General features: G+C 45.7%; 1 protein-coding gene across 3 annotated transcripts in view; it reads left to right on the top strand.

Moving 5' to 3' along the window:
- The window catches only part of podxl2 (podocalyxin-like 2), a 59316-nt gene that overhangs the window by 13663 nt on the left and 23382 nt on the right, over positions 1-22271 (top strand). For all 3 annotated transcript variants that reach the window (XM_078543125.1, XM_078543126.1, XM_078543127.1), the window contains exon 2: positions 13131-13403. In XM_078543125.1, the coding sequence (XP_078399251.1) occupies positions 13131-13403 (273 nt within the window). The remainder of the gene's footprint in view (positions 1-13130; positions 13404-22271) is intronic.

Here is a 22271-nt window from a genome sequence, read left to right as displayed (position 1 = left end):
TCATCTTCCAAAATTCTATAGATTCTGGAAGGGTTCCTGCAGATTGGAAGGTAGCAAATGTCACCCCACTATTTAAGAAGGGAGGGAGAGAGAAAATAGAAAACTACAGACCTGTTAGCCTCACATCAGTATGGAAAATGTTAGAATCTATTCTAAAAGATTTGATAAACTAACACTTGGATAATGATGATCTGACTGGGCATAGTCAACATGGATTTATGAATAGGAAATCATGTTTGACGAACCTGTTGGAGTTTTTCTGAGGATTTTACTAACAGACTTGATAAAGGGGAGTTGGTGGACGTAGTGCACTTGGATTTTCAGAAGGCTCTTGATATGTCCCCCACAGGAGGTTGATTAGCAAAATAAGAGCACATGGGATAGGAGGCAATTTACTGGCATGGATTAAGGATTAGCTAACAGACAGTAAACAGAGAGTAGTGGGGTACGGCAAGGATCAGCACTTGGGCCCTAGCTGTTCACAATATATATCAATGATTTAGATGTGGGGCCAAATGTAATATTTCCAAGTTCGCGGATGATGCAAAGCTAGGTGGGAATGTTGTGAGGAAGATGCAAAGTGGCTACAGGAGGATTTGCACAGACTTAGTGAGTGGGCAAGAACATGACAGATGGAATATAATGTGGGAAACAAGTGAAGTTATCCACTTTGGTAGGAGGAACAGATGCGCAGAGTATCTCTTAAATGGTGAGATTAGAAAGCGTAGGTGTAAAAAGAGATCTGGGTGTACTTGTCAATAAGTCACTGGAAGCTAACATGTAGGTGTAGCAGGCAGTTAGGAAGGCTAATGGAATGTTAGCCTTTATCACAAGAGGATTTGAGTACAGGAGTAGTGAAGACTTGCGTCAATTGCACAGAACATTGGTTAGACTGCACCTGGAATACTGTGTGCAGTTTTGGTTCCCTTATCTTAGGAAGGATATTATTGACATGGGGGGGTGCAACAGAGGTTCACCAGACTTGTTCCGGGGATGGTGGGACTGTCTTATGAAGAGGGATTGGGGAAATTGGGCCTGTGTTCTCTAGAGTTTTGAAGAATGAGAGGTGACCTCATTGAAACCTACAAAACACTTTAAGGAATAGACAGGGTAGATGCAGGTAAGATGTTTCCCCTGGTTGGAGAGTCTAGGACAGATGATGGGATCTGACCCATGTCCCCTCTACTATAATGCAATAATTCAGACAGCTCCACATTCATCTGAGTTTTGTCCAACTCTGCCCTGGAAGAGCAAATTATTTCTTCCACCCCTTTCCCCCTTTCCCTCCCCCTTCCCCTTCCCCTCCCCTCTCCCCTCTCTTCATAGCAGTTGCCAACTCTGATTGGATATACTTCTGAAGGTTTCATCACCTGACCTCCCACCTTAAACCTCCCCACCTGGTCAAACAGCCTTTCTACGCCACCTATAATATTGTTTTTTATAACTAGTAACCTACCCTGTTAAAAGAAAATGAAGAAAAAGCACCATTTTTTAAAAATGCCCTTATGATTTTTCTTCCTGCTTTTTTGCTCACAGCCATTGTAGCTCAACCTTTCTTCATTGTGTGAGCAGAAAGATTTCGGCAAAAGGTTCCACCATCAGGAGACTCCAGCGTTGTTCAGTATCCAAGCACTTTCTTTACCGTAATGAAAACAGAAAATGCTGGAAAAACTCAGCAGGTCTGGCAGCATCTGTGGGGAGAGAGAGAGACAGAGTTTCGAGTCCACGTGACTCGGGTCAAATTAAAGAGAGAGGAGTGAAACTGAGAAGGGAGAGGGGGTGGGGAGAGAAAGAAGGAGAAAGAGAGAGGGAAATACAAATTAGAATTTGGGTACCATCCCTTTAGATTGTGGGCTAATGAATGGATGAGTGGATGAATGGGTGAAAATTACACATGTCAGTCTGCTATTTCAGAAAGGTGAAAAAGGGGGAAACCAAAGATTGCTGAGCGCATTGCCGCTGCATGCCAAGATTCTCCCGACCCTATGCTGCTGCACATTTCTTCCGGGATCTTCTGTCACAGAAATGCACATCGCAGCGTTCCCTGGGGAACTCTCTCGGAGCAGGGTAGAGTTGGGGGAAGACAGGACATGGCCCAATTTTACCGCGACAGCTGTCATATTTTGTCCAATAAGTTTAAAGGTCCAGTCTTTGATGGTGGGCTGGTGAATGGGTGAGTGGGTGAACGGGTGAAAATTACGCTGTTTCAGAAAGGCGAATTATAGACCGGTTAGCCTAAAACTGCTGGCATCTACAATGAAGGGCAGAAATATTCACACAACAGGTGGGCGGGTGCGTGCCTGACCCGCTTGAGCGTGAAATGACCCGCATTGACGTCAGCCGAGTGTACTGACGTCAACGCGCAGTCGTGCGATAGTTCGGTCAGCAGGTGCATGCCGGAGCCAGCAGAGTGCCCGCCGACAATTAAAAAGCCCGTTAAGGCCATTAAGTAATCAATTAACGTAGGTTTTACGGGCAGGGTAAAATTTAATGGTTGGCAGACAGGAGAAAAGGCCAAGTGGCCTTCGCATTTTTTTTGGAAACGAGATAAGGTTTCCAAAATCAAATAAGAATGAAATAAAAGCAGAGTCACATGAGGGGGACACGTTTTATTACATTTTTATTTTCATTATTTAAAAAAAATATCTCTTTTCCCTGTGGCAGCTCCGTGCATCAGGGAGATTATGTAGCGCTCACTCGCGTGCCTGTGCGAAGTTGGTGCTCGACCTGCTTGCACTCCCCCTCCGCCCCCCCACCCCCAGCACAGGCAGCGTTCAGCACTGTTGCTCGCGAAATGGCGGCGCGGTGCCAGTCACAGACGGCAGTCGGCTTTCCGACTGCCCCCGCCAAGGGCAGAATTCTGCCCCAAAAACAGTATGACTGAACAAAGCTTGAAAATTTTGGCTACGTTGACTCCAGTCAACGCTCATCTTAAAAATTCTCATCCTTGTCTTCAAATCACTCCGTGGCCTCACCCCCTCACTACCTCTGCAACCTCCAGCCTACAGTGCTCCAAGATTTCTGTGCTCCTCCAACTTTGGCCCGATTGCCTGGTCCCTAAGCTCTAAAATTTCCTCCTTAAACTTCTCCGCCTTAAAGCTTTAAGATCCTTTAAGATGTTCCTTAAAACCTACCACTTTGACCAAGCTTTTGATAACCTCCCCTAATATCTCCTGATGAGGCTGGTTTCAAACTGTGTTCGATAAGTTGCTCCTGTGAAGCGTTTTGAGATATTTAACTACAGGCGCTATATAAATGCTGCTGTTAATGAGTTAACCCTGCCATACTGAGGGGGGGGATGGCAGGAAATTGAGAGAGGGACAATTGGGTAATTTCAGTGAATTCACGAAAGGAAAATGTTGAGGATGATGTGATTCTGCTTTTCTTTCAATCCTTCTCAAATGCTAAATGACTTGGGGGCGCAGAGGAGATAAAATGTCTGTACCAGTCACAAAGAGGCCAGTCTTTCATTGTTCAACCCAATACAACAGCACCTCAGTGCTGCCAGATCCAGAGAACCGTGATGCCAGGGATTATGATGAGACTCTTAGCCTGGTCTAAGTAGACTTAATCCAGAGGCCGCTATTGATGCTGAGGTAAACTGTTGACAGCCCCTCACCAGTGAACTCCAGTAACCTTTCACTTGAGTGGCAGCTGTTTTTTATGGGAACATAAGAAACAAGGTGGACCTTTCAGCCTCTCGAGCCTGTTCCACCATTCAATGAGATCATGACTGATCTGCGACCTAACTCTGTATACCAGCCTTTTCCTCGTATTCCTTAATTCCTTTGGTTAACAAAAATCTATCGGTCTCAGTTTGAAATTTTACAATTGATCTCGCTTCGATTGCCGTTTGTGTGTAGAAATATTTCCTCATTTCACTCCTGAAAGGTCTGGTTCTTATTCTTAGATGATCTTCTCTAGTCCTTGACTCCCCAACCAACAGAAATAGCTTCTCTCTATCCACCCTACCTGACCCCTTTAATATCTTGAAAACTTTGATCGAATCATCGCTTCACCCTCTAAATTTCAGAGAAGACAACCCTAGTTTCTGTAATCTCTCTTCGTAATTTAACCCTTGGAGTTCAGGATTCACCCTGGTAAATCTACACTAAACTCCCTCCAATGTCATATTATATCCTTCCTAAGGTGTGATGCCTGGAACTGCTCACAAGTAACTCCATGTGTAGCCTAACTGGTCTCTGTTTAGCTGAAGCATGACTTCTACACCCTTGTATTTATTCGTTGAGTTATAAAGACCAGCATTCCATTAGCCTTTTTGATTATTTTCATGACATTTTGTGTACCTGCACGCCCTCCCCGTCACCCCAGCCCCACCAAATCCTCTTTGGACCCCCACTGTTTCTAGATTTTCCCTATTTTGAAAGTCCCCTGTTCTATCCTTTTGAGGTCCAAAGTGGATGACCTCACATTGCCAACATTGAAATCCATTTGCTGCAGTTTTGCCCATTCACTTAACCTATTAATACCTTTGAAAGTTTATGTTCCTACCTACACTGCTTACAATGCTGCCTATCTTTGTGTCATCAGCAAATTTGGATATGTGGCTTTCTGTCCCATCATCTAATTTGTTGGGAAGCACTGGTGAATAATTGGGGCCTCAACACATACGCTTGTGAGACTTGGGAAATCTTGGTGAAGAACAACAGTTTGAAAACACCACAGAAGGTGAAAAGAGCCTGAGGGTAGATGAGACTAGCTAGGAGGTATAATCACATGATGCTATCCTCCATGTTCTTCTTCCTGCTCCCTGTATTCTCAATGCATTAGAATCAAGACCCAGTGAAAGTAATCCTGACTTTGAAGTCAATGGAAATGTGCATTTTGAAGTCAATGAAGGTGAAACCGGGAGAGATGTATAATGGGAGCTGAATGAATGTCAACCATTTATCACCCAAAGTCAATGTTCTCCTGGATATGCCTAGTCACAATGGAATATTCCATCTCAGATTAGGGTTACGCATGAAAAATACACTGCTTGATTTAATTCCCTTGGAAGTGTAACCCTGCTATGCTCAACCCCACAGAGTTAATTTCATCTTTTAAAAAAATAGAAATTTCTTCACTCAAAATGTTCACTATCACAGAGCTGTGGATACTCAGTGGTTGGAGTATACTTAAGACCGAGGTCGATAGATTTTTTGGGTTCCAAAAGGGATATGGGGATAGTGTGGGAAGGTAAAGTTGAGGTAGAAGATTAGCTGTGACCTTGTTGAATGAAGGAGCAGGCTCAAAGGGCCAAATCTCCTACCCCAGCTCCTTCTTCTTATGTTCTTAATTACGTTCTGCCCTATTTATCCGTGAGATTGGAAGACATGAGCTGACTTCCTGTTTGTTTGTTGGCAATTAGTCCTTGGCCTGAGCTCACCGACATCACTTAACTGCAAGCGTGGCCTGTCCCATTAAGAGCGCTACTTGGCTATTCCCCACGGGGTCAGTTAGAGGTTAATTATTGTAAATTTTTCTAAATTGGCAGCTGTGAGGCTCCTCCAGGTTATCTGAATTTCAGAAGAACTGGAGGAAATAATTGGATTTCTTTCCCTATTTGTACACTTTTGTACTTGTTGGCCTAGTTGATGTTTGGTACAAATTGTAACATGTCGACTCTGACACCAGCGGTGTGATGGATACATTCAAGACTTGGACACAAATGGAGGCGAAGGATTTAAGATAAAATGGGAATGTGAACAATCCACGCATGCAAAGAAAAGATATTTGACACACAAGTAAATAGATTCCTGAAACATTCACTGATTTCCAGGAAGAGGTTGTCAATCGGTCAGCTTTTATTTTCTGCACTGAATATTGAAAAGGGATGTTGTTGCCATGGTAAAGTGTCTCTCAGATTTAACATCACAGAGGCATCCTGCACAGAAGGAGGTAATTTAGCCCAACGTGACTCTGCTGGCTCTTCGCAGGGGCTATCCAATGAGGGGAGACGGTGATGTCGTGGTAACGTCACTGGTCTCATAATCCAGAGGCCCAGGCTAATGCTTGGGAGACATGGGTTCAAATCCCACTATGGTAGCTGGTGGAATTTAAATTCAATTAATTAATAAGTCTGGAATATAAAGCTAGTCTCAGTAATGGTGATCATGAAGCTATCATTTATTGTCGGAAAAACCTATCTGGTTTACTCATGTCCTTTAGAGAAGGAAATCTGCCTCCCTTACCCAGTGTGGCCTACATGTGGCTCCAAACCCACAGCAATGTGGTTGACTCTTAACTGCCCTTCTGAAATGGCCTAGCAAGGCACTCATTTGTCAAGGGCGGTTAGGGTTGTGAAACAAATGCTGGCCTTGCCAGCGATGGCCACACCCCATGAAAGAATAAGGGAAAATCTTACTACTCTGCTCAAAAGAACCTAAGAAATAGGAGCAGGAACATCCCCATATCCTTCAATTCCTGCAGCATCTAAAAATTTACAAACTCGGACTTGAACGTGCCCAACAACTGACCATCCACAGCCCCCGGGGGGCAGAGAGTTCCAAAGATTCAAATTTCTCCTCATCTCAGTCCCAAATGATTGACCTCTTATCCTGAGACTATGTCCCCTAATTTTAGACTCTCCAGCCAGGCGAAACAACCTCCCAACATCCACCATGTCCACCGTTCTATAAATTTTATGCAAATTATAACAACTCAACATAAAAGAAATTGCCTTGTCTCCCTCCCATCTGGTTCCACAGCCAATTATCCTAAATCTGTGTCCTGTGGCTATGGAGATAATAATTTAACCGAAGAAAATAGCACTGCCCCTTTAATTAACCTTGATATATGGTATATATTAAAATATTTATTTTCAATGTAAGAACGCTGATGCTTTGAAACACAGCAGAGGGTTCCTGATCTCATAGCTCAAACTGTTGCTCAATGCCTGTCCTAGCGGATAATTTGGATGGACTAACTCGGAGTCTGGCAGATCCTAGGATTGAGCCCAAGGAACCACGCCAAGTGTGGCACTGCCCCTTTAATTACCCCTGAGAAGTGTGACACTGTCCCTTTTAATTACCCCTGAGAAGTGTGACACTGTCCCTTTAATTATTGCTGAGAGGTGTTGCAGTTCCCCATTAATTACCCCAAGAAGGAAGGCAAATCAAGATGCGGCCGGCCGAGAAAACACTTTTACAGCCTTTCTGTTTTACACGTTGAATCTTCCAGTTTGTCACATTTTTATTCAAGCTCTGTTTTTTTGTTGATTACCAAGTTGGCCGTTTGAGGATTGATTTGAGGAAGCCATCAGTGGAGGCTCCTCCTAGCAGCTGCTTTACAGAGGAGATGCATGTTGGGCCCTCTCTGTGCGATTCTCAAACACCCACAGTGTTACTCATGTGCAGGCAAACAAAACAGGCAGTCACATTGAGTTGACCTTCCAGCGTGCCCACATTATAGGGTTCTACCCACACACTGCAGCTCTACAACCTGTCAATGTATCCTCAAAAAGATAATGTTTTTTTAGATTTCCCATCGACAGTTTGAGATCAGCTCCGTGGGTAGCACTCTCGCCGCTGAGTCAGTTGGGTGTGGGTTCACGTCCCACTCCAAAGACTTGAGCAAAAAAATCTTGTCAGACGCTCCGTGCGGAGTAGTGAGGGAGTGCTGCCCTGTCAGGGGTATTGCCTTTTGGATGAGATGCCCTCGAGGGCCCGTATGTCCTCCCAGGTGAGATGTAAAAGATCGTAGGGCACCGTTTGAAGAAGAGCATTGGGGGGTAGTTCCTCAAATGTTTATCCTTCAACCAACATCACTAAAACAAAGCATCTGGTTGTTATTCTATTGCTGTTTGTGGGAGCTTGCTGTGCTCAAGTGGTTGCTGCATTTCATATATCACAACAGTGACTACGCTTCAGAAGTTCTACTTTGGATGCAACTGTCCTGTGGTTGTGAAAGGGGCTGTATAAATGCAAGTTCTTCCTTTCTCCCCATCCCCGCTGAAGGTTCTCTTGGGGTAGAGTTTTCTGCCTGTCGGGCGGGCGGGGGCGGGCCCGACCCAATCTCCGGCGGGTGGGGAGCCGATCCCTGCCGGAGAAGCGGGCCCCGCCACCATTTTATGTGGGTGGGCCAATGTGATGTCCGGTGAGAAGCGCTATGCGATCCCTGTGCGGGTGGGGGGGGGGGAATTCTCCAAAAGCGAGAGCGCGCTCTTTCACGCATGCGCACGATAAAGCGCACATCTCCCTGAGGCTAAGTGCAGCCTCAGGGAGATCGCTTCCAATTTGAAACAGATCAAAAATAGAGAAAAAAAAATTCCCTAATATGTCCCCTTCATGTGACAATGTCACATGAGATGGGACATGTTCATAATTTACACTATAACTTTATTAAACTTTTTAAAACCCTGCATGAAACCTCATCCCGCCGGCGGATGAGGTTTCATGTTTTTTCTATTGCCCGCCAGGGCTCCTGGCCTGCCCACCAATCTTAAGGTTGGACGGGCAGGTCCTTTAATTGTTTCAATTATCCTGTCAATGGCCTCAATTGGCCATTGACAGGTCGGCGGGCGCGCAGCTGATTTTGCTGTGCCCCCGCCTTCCTGAAAATTTAAATGGGGCGGGATGACATCGGGGGTTCCGCCCGACATCATCCTGCGTCATTTTACGCGTCAACGAGCGGGCCCCGCCCCCTGCTCGCCGACGGCAAAATTCTGCCCTTGATGTTTGTCTCCAAGGCTACAGCAGCCATATTGTAACCTGCTCTTTGGTGTTTGAGGCCAGATGACATTTCCCCTTGGAGTCCATCTCGGGAAATAATGAGCACGTTGCCAGTGGACTTCCTGTCCAATTCCATCACAGCCGAGTCCAATTGTGTCCTCACCTGATTACCGCTCACACATGCTTTCCAGCAGGATCTGACTAGGGGCTGGTACACTATTTAGTTATTTTATCTCTGCTATCCCTGTGCCCCAACTCCCCCACCACCCCCTCCCTTGCCTAGCCCAGAGCTCTGAGGCTAATTGTAGCCCCCGCCCTGACAGCCGAAGCCATTTACTTCACAATAAATCAGAATTGGAACCTTCTCACCTGTAGCATGTAATGCCTCACGTTGGACACGGAAGAGTGTAAAGTAGGTGTTAAAATTTTTATTTATGCTTAAATATTATATACTTATATATTTATGTTGAGGCAGAGCAGATGTATCCACCTGTTGTGAAGTGGGTGGTTGGGGGGTGGGATTTAAAAAAATCAGATCCATAATTATGATAGTCGCTAATAAATCCTATTGAGAAATCAGGAGAGACTTCTCTACACCGAACAGGGAATCGATACCACAGGAGGTGGTTGAGGTGAATAACATGGATGCATTTAAGGGGAAGCTAGTGAAGCATATAAGGGAGAAAGGGGTAGAAGGATATGCAGCTGTGGTGAGGTGAAGTAGGCTGGGAGGAGGCTCATAAACACCTGTTGGGTCAAACGGCTTGTTTTTGAATAACTTTTATGTAAGTCTCCGTAAGGTGGACTTAACATCGCCATGGTAAGTGCTGGCTATAGCACCCCTCTGTGCACTTTACAGATATTGTGTATCTGTTAGGAACACCTTCCAACTGAAGAGTCAACCTTTAACTAGGAACAAACTAACCCATTTGGACTCTATATTTACTTCGGGAGAACATTTAAGTTGTGAAGAGAAACCTGCTGCATTGAGCTTGTTTAATATTTGAAGAAATCTGATAGGGTGGGAGATTTGAGGCTTAAATAGGTTAAAATGCTTTGTCAAAGGGTTAGAACATAAGAAATGGGAGCAGGAGGAGACCACATGGCCCATCGAGCCTGCTCATTCAATTCAATCATGGCTGATCTTCATTTTCCCTCCCACTCCGCATATCCCTGAATTTTCTGAGAAATCTGTCTATCCCAGCCTTAAGTGTACTCAACGATGGAGCATCTACAGCCCTCTGAGGTCGAGAGTTCCAAAGATTCACAGTGAAAAAAATTCTCCTCATCTCAGTCCTAAATGATTGGCCCCATTATCCTGAGACTGTGCCCCCATGTTTTAGGTTCCCTGACCAGTGGAAACAATCTCTCAGCATCTACCTTATCAAGCCCCTTCAGAATTTTGTAGGTTTCAGTGAGATCTCCCCCCATTTGTCTAAACTCCAGAGAATATGAGCCCAATTTACTAAGCCCCTCATCATAGGACAACCCCCTCATCCCACGGACCAATTTAGCGAACATTCTCTGTACTGCCTCCAATGCAAATATATCCTTCCCTAAATGTGGAGACCAAAACTGTACACAATATTCGAGATGTAGTGTCATCAAAATCCTGTACAACTGTCTCAAGACTTCTTCATGCTTGTACTCCAAACCCCATTGCAATAAAGGCCAACATGCCATTTGACTTCCTAATTGCTGGCTGCACCTGCATGCTAACTTTCTGCATTCCATATACAAGCACACCCAAGTCTCTTTGAGCATCAACACTTACAAGTTTCTCACCTTTTAAAAAATATTCTGCTTTGAGTTGAATGGGTGCAATGGAATGCTTTCCAGTTAGTAATATAATGTCACCTCTGCCCAGCTCTCAGTCCTACTTTGATCACACACGGGTTTCATTTTATCTCCTGAAACCCTTTGACAATTTGTTTTTTGAGTGTTGATTAAAATATGATATTCTCTGAGTAACCGAGCTCATGCAAGTATTATGCCCAGGAGGGGAAGTGGTACAGGATATAATATAGGGTCATTCTGTCGATTTGCCTGATTGAGAAGGACTTGAAGAGAGATGAGAGAGCTGTCCTATTACATAACATAACATAAGAACATAACATAAATAGGAGCAGAGGTAGGCCTCAAGTCTGCCCCACCATTCAATTAGAACATGGCTGAGCTGCCCCAGGCCTCAACTCCTCATTCATGCCAGCTCCTCATAACCCTCAATTCCCCGATATTTCAAAAACCTATCTACCTCCTCTTTAAATACTTTCAGTGACCTAGCCTCCACAACTCTCTGGGGTAGAGAATTCCAAACATTCACTACCTTCTGAAAGAAGAAATTCCTTTGCACCTCAGTTTTAAGTGAGTGTCCCCTTATTCTGTAACTAGTTCGAGATTCCCCCACGAGTGGAAACATCTTCTCAGCATCTACCCTGTCAAGCCTCCTCAGAATCTTGTTTCAATAAGATCACCCCTCATTCATTGAAACTCTAATGAATAAAGACCTAACCTTTTAGCTGTTCTTGATAAGTCAACCCCTTCATCCCAGGAATCAGCCTAGTGAATCTCTTTCAAACTGCCTCCAGTGCCAGTATATCCTTTCTTAAATACGGGGACTAAAACTGTACACAGTACTCCAGGTGCGGCCTCACCAACATCCTGTACAGTTGTAACAAGACTTCCCTATTTTTAAGCTCCAACCCCCTAGCAATAGAGGCCAAAATTCCATTTGCCTTCTTAATTACTTGCTGCACCTGCATGCTAACTTTTTGTGTTTCATGCACAAGAACACCCAGATCCCTTGGTGATGGAAGGATGAGTAAATTTGGCCTTTACTTTCTGAGGTTTGGAGGAATAAGTCCGGGATTTTCCAATCCTGCCTCGCCAGATTTTTTGATTCCCCCACCCCCAACACTCTCCCCCCCACCCCCCACCGCCACCGGCCCAGCGATGGTCCTGCCTGTGGAAAATCCCGGCCTGAGAGTTGATCGCCTTGAAACATACAAGATTCTGAAGAGGCTTGACAGGGTAGACGCTGAGAGGTTGTTTCCGCTGTCTGGGGAATCTAGAACATGGGGGCATGGTCTCAGGATAAGGGGCCGATCATTTATGGTTGAGGCTAGGAGAAGTTTTTTTTACCGCAGAAGACTCTGAATATTTGGAATTCTCTCCTCCCAGAGGGATGTGGATGCTCCACTGCTGATTATATTCAAGGCTGGGATTGGTTCATTTTTGATCCCTCAGGGAATCATGGGATGGGAGCGGGTAGGAAAGTGGAGTTGATGTAGAAGTTAGGGACAGGTAGTATTGAGGAGACGGGGAGGCTGCAGAAGGATTTGGACAGGTTAGGAGAATGGGCAAAGAAGTGGCAGATGGAATACAACGTGGGCAAGTGTGAGGTCATGCACTTTGGTAGGAAGAATAGAGGCATAGACTATTTTCTAAATGCGGAGAGAATTCAGAAATCTGGAGTGCAAAGGGACTTGGGAGTCCTAGTCCAGGATTCTCTTAAGGTTAACTTGCAGGTTGAGCCAGTAGTTAGGAAGGCAAATGCAATGTTGGCATTTATTTCGAGAGGACTAGAATATAAAAGCAGGGATGTGCTGTTGAGGCTTTATAAGGCTCTGGTCAGACCACATTTAGAATATTGTGAGCAATTTTGGGCTCCGTATCTCAGGAAGGATGTTCTGGCCCTGGAGAGGGTCCAGAGGATGTTCACGAGAATGATCCCAGGAATGAAAGGCTTAACATATGAGGAACGTTTGAGGACCCTGGATCTATACTCGATGGAGTTTAGAAGGACAAGGGGGGATCTGATTGAAACTTACAGAATACTGAAAGGCCTGGATAGAGTGGACGTGGGGAAGATGTTTCCATTAGTAGGAGAAACTAGGACCCGAAGGCACAGCCTCAGAGTAAAGGGAAGACCTTTTAGAACAGAGATGAGGAGAAACTTCTTTAGCCAGTGAGTGGTGAATCTATGGAATTCATTGCCACAGAAGGCTGTGGAGGCCAGGTTATTGAGTGTATTTAAGACCGAGATAGATAGGTTCTTGATTGGTAAGGGGATCAAAGGTTACGGGGAGAAGGCGGGAGAATGGGGTTGAGAAACTCATCAGCCATGATTGAATGGCGGAGCAGACTTGATGGGCCGAATGACCTGATTTCTGCTCCTACGTCTTATGGTCTTATGGTCTAAGTTTAGCCGCGGTCTTATTGAAGGGTGGAGCAGGTACGAGGGGCCAAATTGTCGACCCCTGCTCCAGTTTCTTACGATGTCTCTGGGAGATGGTATTCAGGTAAAATCTATGCAGATTCTTTCCACATGAGGCTCATTGGCTTAGGTAGAGTCCATTGAAAGGTAGATTGTACTTTGGTCTGTAGAAGGAGATCATAGGTTGCATACGGTCGGTTGTTTTCATAAACTGCTGATAATTCTATTGAATTTTATCCCAGTTCTTTGTTTAGGTTCATTGTGCTTTTCTCTTGCAATGGCTGGAGAGACAGTCACCGGCATTTTCGTGGCTGCTCCACAGAGGGATCTCACCACAGTGTCTAACTTGGACCTCACATCAGCAGAAGTGGAAACAGATACGTTATGGGCAGAGGAAGAAATGACAGACAGATCAGTGGTTGAAATGTCAGTGACGGCGGAAAGTATTCAGGAAGAATTTAACAGCTCACCATCCTGGAATTCAGGAGTTCATGAAGACCGAGGACTGTCTTCAGGTTTGTCTGCCAGTAGCATCAGTATTACAGAGGATGAGGCTTTTACATGTTCTGCATTCATTTTCACCATGAGAATAGCAAGGTGGCTGAAAGACTATAAATTTTATTATTTGTTCCGGGGATGTGGGGATTGCTGGCTAGGCCAGCATTTGTTGCCCAATCCTAATTGTCATTGAGAAGGTGGTGGTGAGCCACCTGCAGTTGAACCGCTGCAGTCCATGGGGTGTAGGTACACCCACAGTGCTGTTAGGGAGGGAGTTCCAGGATTTTGACCCAGCGACAGTGAAGGAACGGCGATACATTTCCAAGTCAGGATGGTGTGTGGCTTGGAGGGTAACTTCCAGGTGGTGGTGTTCCTACCTATCTGCCCTTGTCTTTCCAGGTGGTAGAGGTCGCGGGTTTGGAAGGTGCTGTCTAAAGATCCTTGGTGAGTTCCTGCAGTGCATCTTGTAGACAGTGCGCACTGCTGCTACTGTGTGTTGGTGGTGGAGTGAATATTTAAGGTGGTGGATGTGGTGCCAATCAAGCAGGCTGCTTTGTCCTGGATGGTGTCGAGCTTCCTGAGTGTTGCTGGAGCTGCACTCATCCAGGCAAGTGGAGAGTATTCCATCACACTCCTGGCTTGTGCCTTGTAGATGGTGAACAGGTTTGGGGGAGGAGAAGATGAATCACTCATTGCAGAATTCCCAATCTCTGACCTGCTCTTGTAGCCAGTTAAGTTTCTGATCATTAGTGACTCCCAGGATGTTGAAAATCAGCTATTTGGCAATGGTAATGGTATTGAATGTCAATGAGAAGTGGATAGATTCTCTCTGTTGGGGACGTTCATTGCTTCGCACTTGTGTGATGCAAACTTTAATTGCCACTTTTCAGCCCAAGCCTGAATGTTGTCCAAGTCTTGCTTTGTTGCCTTTCATTATCAGAGGTGTTGCGAATGGATCTAAACACTGTGCAAATATCAGCGCGCATCTTCACTTCTAACCTTACGATGGAGGGAAGGTCATTGATGAAGGATGGGCCTAGGACACTGTCCTAAGGAACTCCTGCAACGATGTCCTGGAACTGAGATGATTGGCTTCTTACAGTTGCAGCCATCTTACTTTGTGCCAGGTATGACTCCAAACAGCAGAGAGTTTTTCCCCTGATTCTCGTCGACTTCAATTTTGCTTGGGCTCCTTGATGCCACACTCTGTCAAATGCTGCCCTTGATGCCGAGGGCAGTCACTCTCACCTCACCTCTGGAATTCAGCTCTTGGTCCATGTTTGGACCAAGGCTGTAATCAGGTCCGGATCCGAATGACCCAGATGGAGCTGTTTGTTGCTGAGTAAATGCTGCTTGATAGCACTATCAATGACACCTTCCACCACTGTGCTGTTGATTGATTGTAGACTGATGGGGCAGTAATTGATTGAATTAACAGGACATAACTGGGTAATATTCCATGTTAAAAGCAAAATACTGCGGATGCTGGAAATCTGAAACAAAAACAGAAAATGCTGGAAAAACTCAGCAGGCCTGACAGCATCTGTGGAGAGAAAGACAGGGTTAACGTTTCGAGTCCGTATGACTCTTGTTCAGAGCTAAAGAGAAGTAAAAATGTGATGAAATTTATACTGTTTAAGGGGGGTGGAGCAGGAGCAGGGTGGAGCTTCCAGTATAAACTTCATCACATTTTTACTCCACTCACCACTAAAATGGTTGCAAATGCTTCAGCTTTGCCTTGTGCACTGATGTGCTGGGCTCCCCCATCTTTGAGGATAGGGCTGATGGGGAGCCTCCTCCTCCAGTTAGTTGTTTAATTGTCCATCACCATCCATGAGTGCATGGGGCAGGAATGCAGAGCTTTGATCTAATCCGTTGGTTGTGGAACCGCTTAGCTCTGTCTATAGCTTGCTGCTCCCACTGTAATCCAGTGTTGTAGCTTCACCAGTTTGGTATCTCATTTTTAGCTATGCCTGGTGCTGCTTGTGTGTGCTCTTTGACACTGCTCATTGAATCTGCTGAGTTGCTGGTAGTAGAGTGAGGGATATGCCATGAGATTACAGATTATGGTAGCATATAATTCTGCTGCTGCTCATGTCCTGCAGGAAGGGAATGAACTCAGAAGTCCATGAGGACTGACATGTTGGACAATGATGCCAAGAGTGTTGGGGGAAGGCGGGGCAATTAGAGGTGAGAGGTCAAGTCATGAAACCTCTAGGAATGTGTCCAACCAGAGCTGGCAACCCTGCTCCAACCTTGAGAGACTGGGAGGGTGAGGATGTTTTGTCAGGAAGTGTTGGCAATGCAGGACTTGTTTTTCAAATGGGACCAGTGTCCAGCGATGCCCACGTTCCAAGTACAAATCATAAAAATGATAGTCTTTCAACACCGACCCATTCTCATGGCAAATGCGAATGCAGAACATGTAAGAGGAGGGAGTGAATGTTGAAGGTGGTGGATGGGGTGCCAGTCAAGTGGGCTGCTTTGAACTGGGTGGTGTCGAGTGCCTTGAGTGTTGTTGGAGCCACACTCATCCAGGCAAGTGAAGAGTATCCCATCACTCTCCTGACTTGTGCCTTGTAGATGGCGGACAGGCCTTTATCTAGTGCCCCACCTCCTGTGCAAAGCAGTATTCCTTGGCCATGGGCTTGGCCTTCAGGATCCTGTACCTAGTGTCTGCCTTAGTGTATGTGGAAGTATTGTTTCAGGTTTTCTTTCTTTGGGCTGAAATGTCTCTCTTTGAGGCTGAAGATTCCTTGGCTTATCGGATTATGCCCGGGAACTTCTCTCCCTACCAATCGAGGACAGCAATTTAGCATTACTCTGGCTTCCAGTTTCTGTAGCTCAGATAAGCTACTTTAAAAAAAAAATCCCAGCTAGCATCTAATCTTTACCTGAGCCCCTGTGTTTAGCACAACAAATAGATGCTGTGATCAAAGAAAAGCATTGAACTGCCCAGTCACGACTAATAACAACTGACCTACATTTATATACTGGAACCTCTGTGCAACCAATCGGAAGCTTAAGAATTTGGTTTTCATGATCCTCAGAGACTGCTCCATAATTAAATATTTTTTGTAGATTTCATTTTATTTGTTCTTGAGATGTGAGCATCGCTGGCTAGGCCAGCATTTATTAACCGTCACTAATTGACCATGAGAAAATGGTGATGAGCTGCCTCCTTGAACCACTGCGGTCTAAGTGGTTAAGGTAGACTCAACAGTGAGTACCTAACAGTGCTGTTTGGGAGGGAGTGTCAGAATTTTGACCCAGCAACAGTGACGGAATGGTGATATCATTCCAAGTCAGGATGGTGTGTGGCTTGGAGGGGAACCTGCAGGTGGTGGTGTTCCCATGCATCTGCTGCCCTTGTCCTTTTAGATGGTAGAGGTCGTGGGTTTGGAAGGTGCTGTCGGAGGAGCCTTGGTGAATTGCCGCAGTGCATCTTGTAGATGGTACACACAGCTGCTACTGTGCGTCGGTGGTGGAGGGAGTGAATATTTATTGTGGTGTAGGAGTGCCAATCAAGCGGGTGGCTTTGTCCTGGATGGTGTCGAGCTTCTTGAGTGTGGTTAGAGCTGCATTCATCCAGGCAAGTGGAGAGTATTCCATCACACTCCTGATTTGTGCCTTGTAGATGATGGACAGGCTTTGGGGAGTCAGAGGGCGAATTACTCTCAGCAGAATTCTTAGCCTCTGATTTGCTCTTGTGGCCACAGTATTTATATGGCTCGTCCAGTTAAATTTCCATGGCCTGCAACACTCATTTCAAAGTAACTCATTGTATGAACTACATGAAATATTTCACGATAATAATGCCATGTATCAGTTATGGCTCAGTGGGTAACACTCTTGGCTCTGGGTCAGAAGATTGTGGGTTCAAGTCTGACTTCAACATTCCTGGTTCACTGTAACTCTTGATACCACAGGCTGAATTTCACGGGGGTGGGTGGGGTGCATATATAATGTGCTGCAGGCAGGCTAAAGAATCTGAGAGTGGGACTTTTGCCCTTCAGTGGGAGGAAGAACTGACCTTATGACCCCCCTCTTGGGAGCTGCTAACCCACCTGATTGGCCAGTGGCTCTTCCAGCAGCGCCAGGACTTAGTAGCGGGTTCATCTCCATGAAGGAGAGAAGATGGATGCCAGAGCCAGGCAAGTCGGGTCTTTCTGGGCAGGGTGGATCAGACAGTCCAGGGAGGTGGGGTGGGGTTTGTTGGCCAAGTGGGGAAGAACAAAGGGGCAATAAAGTGATGGGCGTTGCTCCTGATGCACTCCCAGAATGCTCTGCCTCCTTCCTTCCCGCCTTTACAAAGTTTTTTTTTTCAAAATCGGGCTCCTCACTCCCGCCCGCCTGCCCAGGCTAATTGTTTTATGGCGTGGGCAGCACGAAGTACAGGTCAATTGGCTTGGTAACAAGCTCAATTGCCCGTTAATTATTTCTTTAAAAACGGTAGGTGGGCTGCTGATTTCGGCACCCTGCCATTTTCTCATCCACCGTTTTATTGGGGCCGGATTGGGGGTGGATGGGAAGGTGGTGGGATAACCACCACCTTCCCATCCACCAACATGTTTGACCTGCCCGACCCCCTTCCCCCACCACCCCCAAAAACACACAGCCGAACAAGAACTTGGCACCCGCTCTGTCTGCTGCCGCATGCGGTTCCTCCCACGAGTGGTGTCATTGCGCGCCCATTGTCTGTTGACCACCCTCCCCCTACTGCCCTGCTCCTGACCCCTCGGCCACCCCTCTCATCGAGCAAGGCAGTAAGGAGGTGGTAACAAAGGGCAGCGAGTGGGAGGCAGCATCCATCTGTTAAAGAGGGTGCATCAAGAGCCAACCGCTCAGTCCTCCCAGCTCCCTGTGTGCTGGCCTGGGAAGACTCTGTGAAGGTGGAGGCCATTTTTCATGCAGACTGCTGTTGTTGACTATGATGTCGCCGATCGCACCCGCACATGTTTGGAAAGTGCTCCTCCCTAACATCATGGCCACAATAAATGCAGCCTTCCTGGTCAAAGCATTTTCTGATGGGATAGAGGGAGAGATTTAAAAAAAAGGAGTCACAATGCTGGTGAAGAAACAATCACAGCTGGGAGGAGAAATCAGAAACATCATCGAATAAGGCCATATGGATTTTAAATTTATTCTTTCATGCAACGTGGGCACTGTTGGCAAGGCCAGCATTTGTTGCCCATCCCTAATTGCCCTTGAACTGAGTGGCTTAGTAGGCCATTCCAAAGGGCAGTTAAGAGACAACGGCATTGCTGTGGGTCTGGAGTCACATGTAGGTCAGACTAGATAAGGATGGCAGATTTCCTTCCTTAAGGGGCATCAGTGAACTGGGGTTTTTTTTTTGTGGCAATGGATATAGTTTCATGGTCACCATTATCTTTATATTCCAGATTTTATTAACTGAATTCCAAATTCCACCAACTGCCATGCTGGGGTTTGAACCCATGACCCTGAGCATTAGCCTTGTTTCTCCGGATTATTAGTCTAACAACATTACCATTACGCCACCAAGGAACAAAAAGGAGCGATCACACTGCTGGTTGTATACAGTAGACCTCCAAACATTCAGAGGGTAATAGAAAGACAAAGTGCAGAAGCAATAAAGACAGTCAGGGGACTTCAACCATCGTAGTGTTAACTGGGCTAAAATCAGTGTGAAAGAGCACAGCATTTTTAAAGTTGTGGACTTTATTTTAGCCAATACATAGCAAGCCCATGAGGGGGAGGAGCAGTTCTGGAGTTCGTTTTTGTAAAGTAAAGGGTTAATATCAAAAGCATACATGATGCTGATGTATCAATGATGTCGGATCACATGGCTGGGAAGTAAGAGAGATCTGGAAGGAGGAGAAGCTCCAACGCTGTGTAGGGGTCCAAATGTGTAAATACTTGCTGTAAAGAAAGAGTAATGGTTTTGAGAAACTAGCTTTATATTCCATATTTTATTAACTGAATTTAAATTCCACTAGCTGTCGTGGTGGGATTTGAACCCATGTTTGCAGAGCATTAGCCTGGGTTCCTTGGCTCGAGCACCATACTTTGGGAGAATGGACAAACCCCAAAACCTCCGGCTAGACCCTGACCACACAACAAAACAGTTTTAGGGAATGAGACTGAGCAGGTGGAGAGGGTACCAGTGGGAGAGCATTTCAGGTGGTAGTGATCAAATTCAGTTACATTTAATGTAGTTACGGTAAGGGATAAAAAATAGGATAAAGTTCTAAATTGGGGAAAGGCCAATTTTACTAAGCTAAGATGTGATTTTGCAGAAGTGTTCTGGAAACAACTACTCGAAGGTCAATGAGTGTCAGAGCTGTGCGAGGCAATCAGGCAAGATACAGGGAAGGTTCAGAACAAATATGTTCCCACAAAGACAAAGGGTAGGACTCCAAAATCTAGACCCCTCCTTGATATTAGAGAGCACAGAGAATAGGAAGGATAAGGCAAAACAAATAAGCTTATCCTAAACCTCAATATTGTGGTAAACTTGGAGGGGTATAGAAAGCTCCGGGGTGAAAATTAAAAAGGAAATTAGGAAAGCAAAGAGAGGGCATTTGAAAATGTTGGCTGGTAAAATCGAGGAAAACCCAAAGATGTTTTATAAATGCATAAAGAGGCAAAAAGATAACTAAGGAAAGAGTAAGGCCAATTAGCGACGAAAAAGGTAACTTGTGTGTGGAGGCGGAAGATATGGGCCTGGTTCTTACTGAACGCTTTGCATCTGTTTTCACAGAAGAAAGGGACAAAACAAGACATTTTAGTTGAGGAGGAGGAGTGTGAGATTTTGGGTGTGATAAACATAGTGAGACAGGGAATGTTGAGCTGCTTAACATTCTTGAAAATGGATAGATCACTAGGCTCAATGGAATGTACTTCAGTCTGCTTAGAGGAGCGAAGGAAGAAATAAAGGAGGTTCTGATCATCATTTTCCAGTTTGCTACGGGAGTGGTGTCAGAAGAATGGTGGACTGCTCATGTTGTATCGTTGTTTAAAAAGGGAGAAAGGGGTTGGCCGAATATAAGCCACTCAGCTTACCCCCAAGTGATGGGCAAATTGTTGGATAAAGTTCTGAGGAACAGTATAAATCGTCATTTAGAAAGGCACGATTAATCGAGGACAGTCAGCACGGATTTGTTAAGGAAGGGCCGTGTTGAAGGGCCCTAGCCAAGCTGTTCCAGTGCAGCTACAACACTGGCATCTACCCGGCTAAATGGAAAATTGCCCAGGTATGCCCTGTACACAAAAAGCAGGACAAATCCAACCCGGCCAATTATCGCCCCATCTGTCTACTCTGGATCATCAGTAAAGTAATGGAAGGGGTCATCAACAGTGCTATCAAGCGGCACTTCCCTAATGATAACCTGCTCACTGACGTCCAGTTTGGGTTCCGCCAGGGCCACTCAGTTCCTGACCTCATTACAGCCTTGGTTCAAACATGGACAAAAGAGCTGAACTCCCGAGGTGAGGTGAGAGTGACTGCCCTTGACATCAAGGCAGCATTTGACAGAGTGTAGCATCAAGGAGCCCTAGCAAAATGGGAGTCAATGGGAATCAGGGGGAAAACTCTCTGCTGGTTGGAGTCATACTTAACACAAAGGAAGCTGGTTGTGGATGTTGGAGGTCAGTCATCTCAGCTCCAGGACATCACTGCAGGAGTTCCTCAGGGTAGTGTCCTCAGGCCCAACCATCTTCAGCTGCTTCATCAATGACCTTCCTTCCATCATAAGGTCAGAAGTGGAGATGTTCGCTGATAATTGCACAATGTTCAGCACCATTCGCGATTCCTCAGATACTAAAGCAGTCCATTTCCAAATGTAGCAAGACCTGGACAATATTCAGGCTTGGGCTGACAAGTGGCAAGTAACATTCGCGCCACACAATCTCCAACAAGAGAGAGTCCAACCATCGCCCCATGACATTCAATGGAATTACCATCACTGAATCCCTTACTATCAACATCCTGGGGGGTTACCATTGACCAGAAACTGAACTCGACTAGCCATATAAATATTGTGGCTACAAGAGCAAGTCAGAGGCTAAGAATCATGCGATGAGTAACTCACCTCCTGACTCCCTAAAGCCTGTCCACCATCTACAAGGCGAAGGCAGGAGTGTGATGGAATACTCTCTATTGCCTGGATGAGTGCAGCTCCCACAACACTGAAGAAGCTGGACACCGTCCAGGACAAAGCAGTCGGCTTGATTGGCACCACGTCCACCACCATTCACTCTCTCCACCACCGACTCACAGTGGCAACAGTGTGTACCATCTACAAGATGCACTGCAGGAATTCACCAAGGCTCCTAAGACAGCACTTTCCAAGCCCATGATCACTACCATATAGAAGGACAAGGGCAGCAGACACATGGGAACATCACCACCTGGAAGTTCCCCTCCAAGCCACTCAGCATCCTGATTTGGAAATGCATCGCTGTTCCTTCACTGTCGCTGGGTCAAAATCCTGGAACTCCCTTCCTAACAGCACTGTGGGTGTACCTACACCACATGGACTGCAGCGGTTCAAGAAGGCAGCTCACCACCCCCTTCTCAAGGGCAATTAGGGATGGGCAATAAATGCTGGCCCAGCCAGCAAAGCCCACATCCCATGAATGAATTAAAAAAAACTAGATTGAATTCTTTAATGAGGTAATACAAAGAATGAATGAGGCTATCACAACAAAAACAGAAAATGCTGGAAAAACTCAGCAGGTCTAACAGCATCTGTGGAGAGAAAGACAGAGTTAACGTTTTGAGTCTGTATGACTCTTCTTCAGAGCTAAAGAGCAGTAAAAACTGTGATGAAACTTATACTGTTTAAGGGGGGGGGTGGAGCAGGTGAAGCTGGAAGCTTCAGGTAGATAAGTGGTTTTGAAGC

This window comes from Cetorhinus maximus, chromosome 6 (genome assembly GCF_964194155.1).
Source record: "Cetorhinus maximus chromosome 6, sCetMax3.hap1.1, whole genome shotgun sequence".
NCBI classification, from domain to species: domain Eukaryota; kingdom Metazoa; phylum Chordata; class Chondrichthyes; order Lamniformes; family Cetorhinidae; genus Cetorhinus; species Cetorhinus maximus.
The sequence above is the reverse complement of the archived record's forward strand: the minus strand, read 5'-3'. Positions and strand labels throughout refer to the sequence as shown.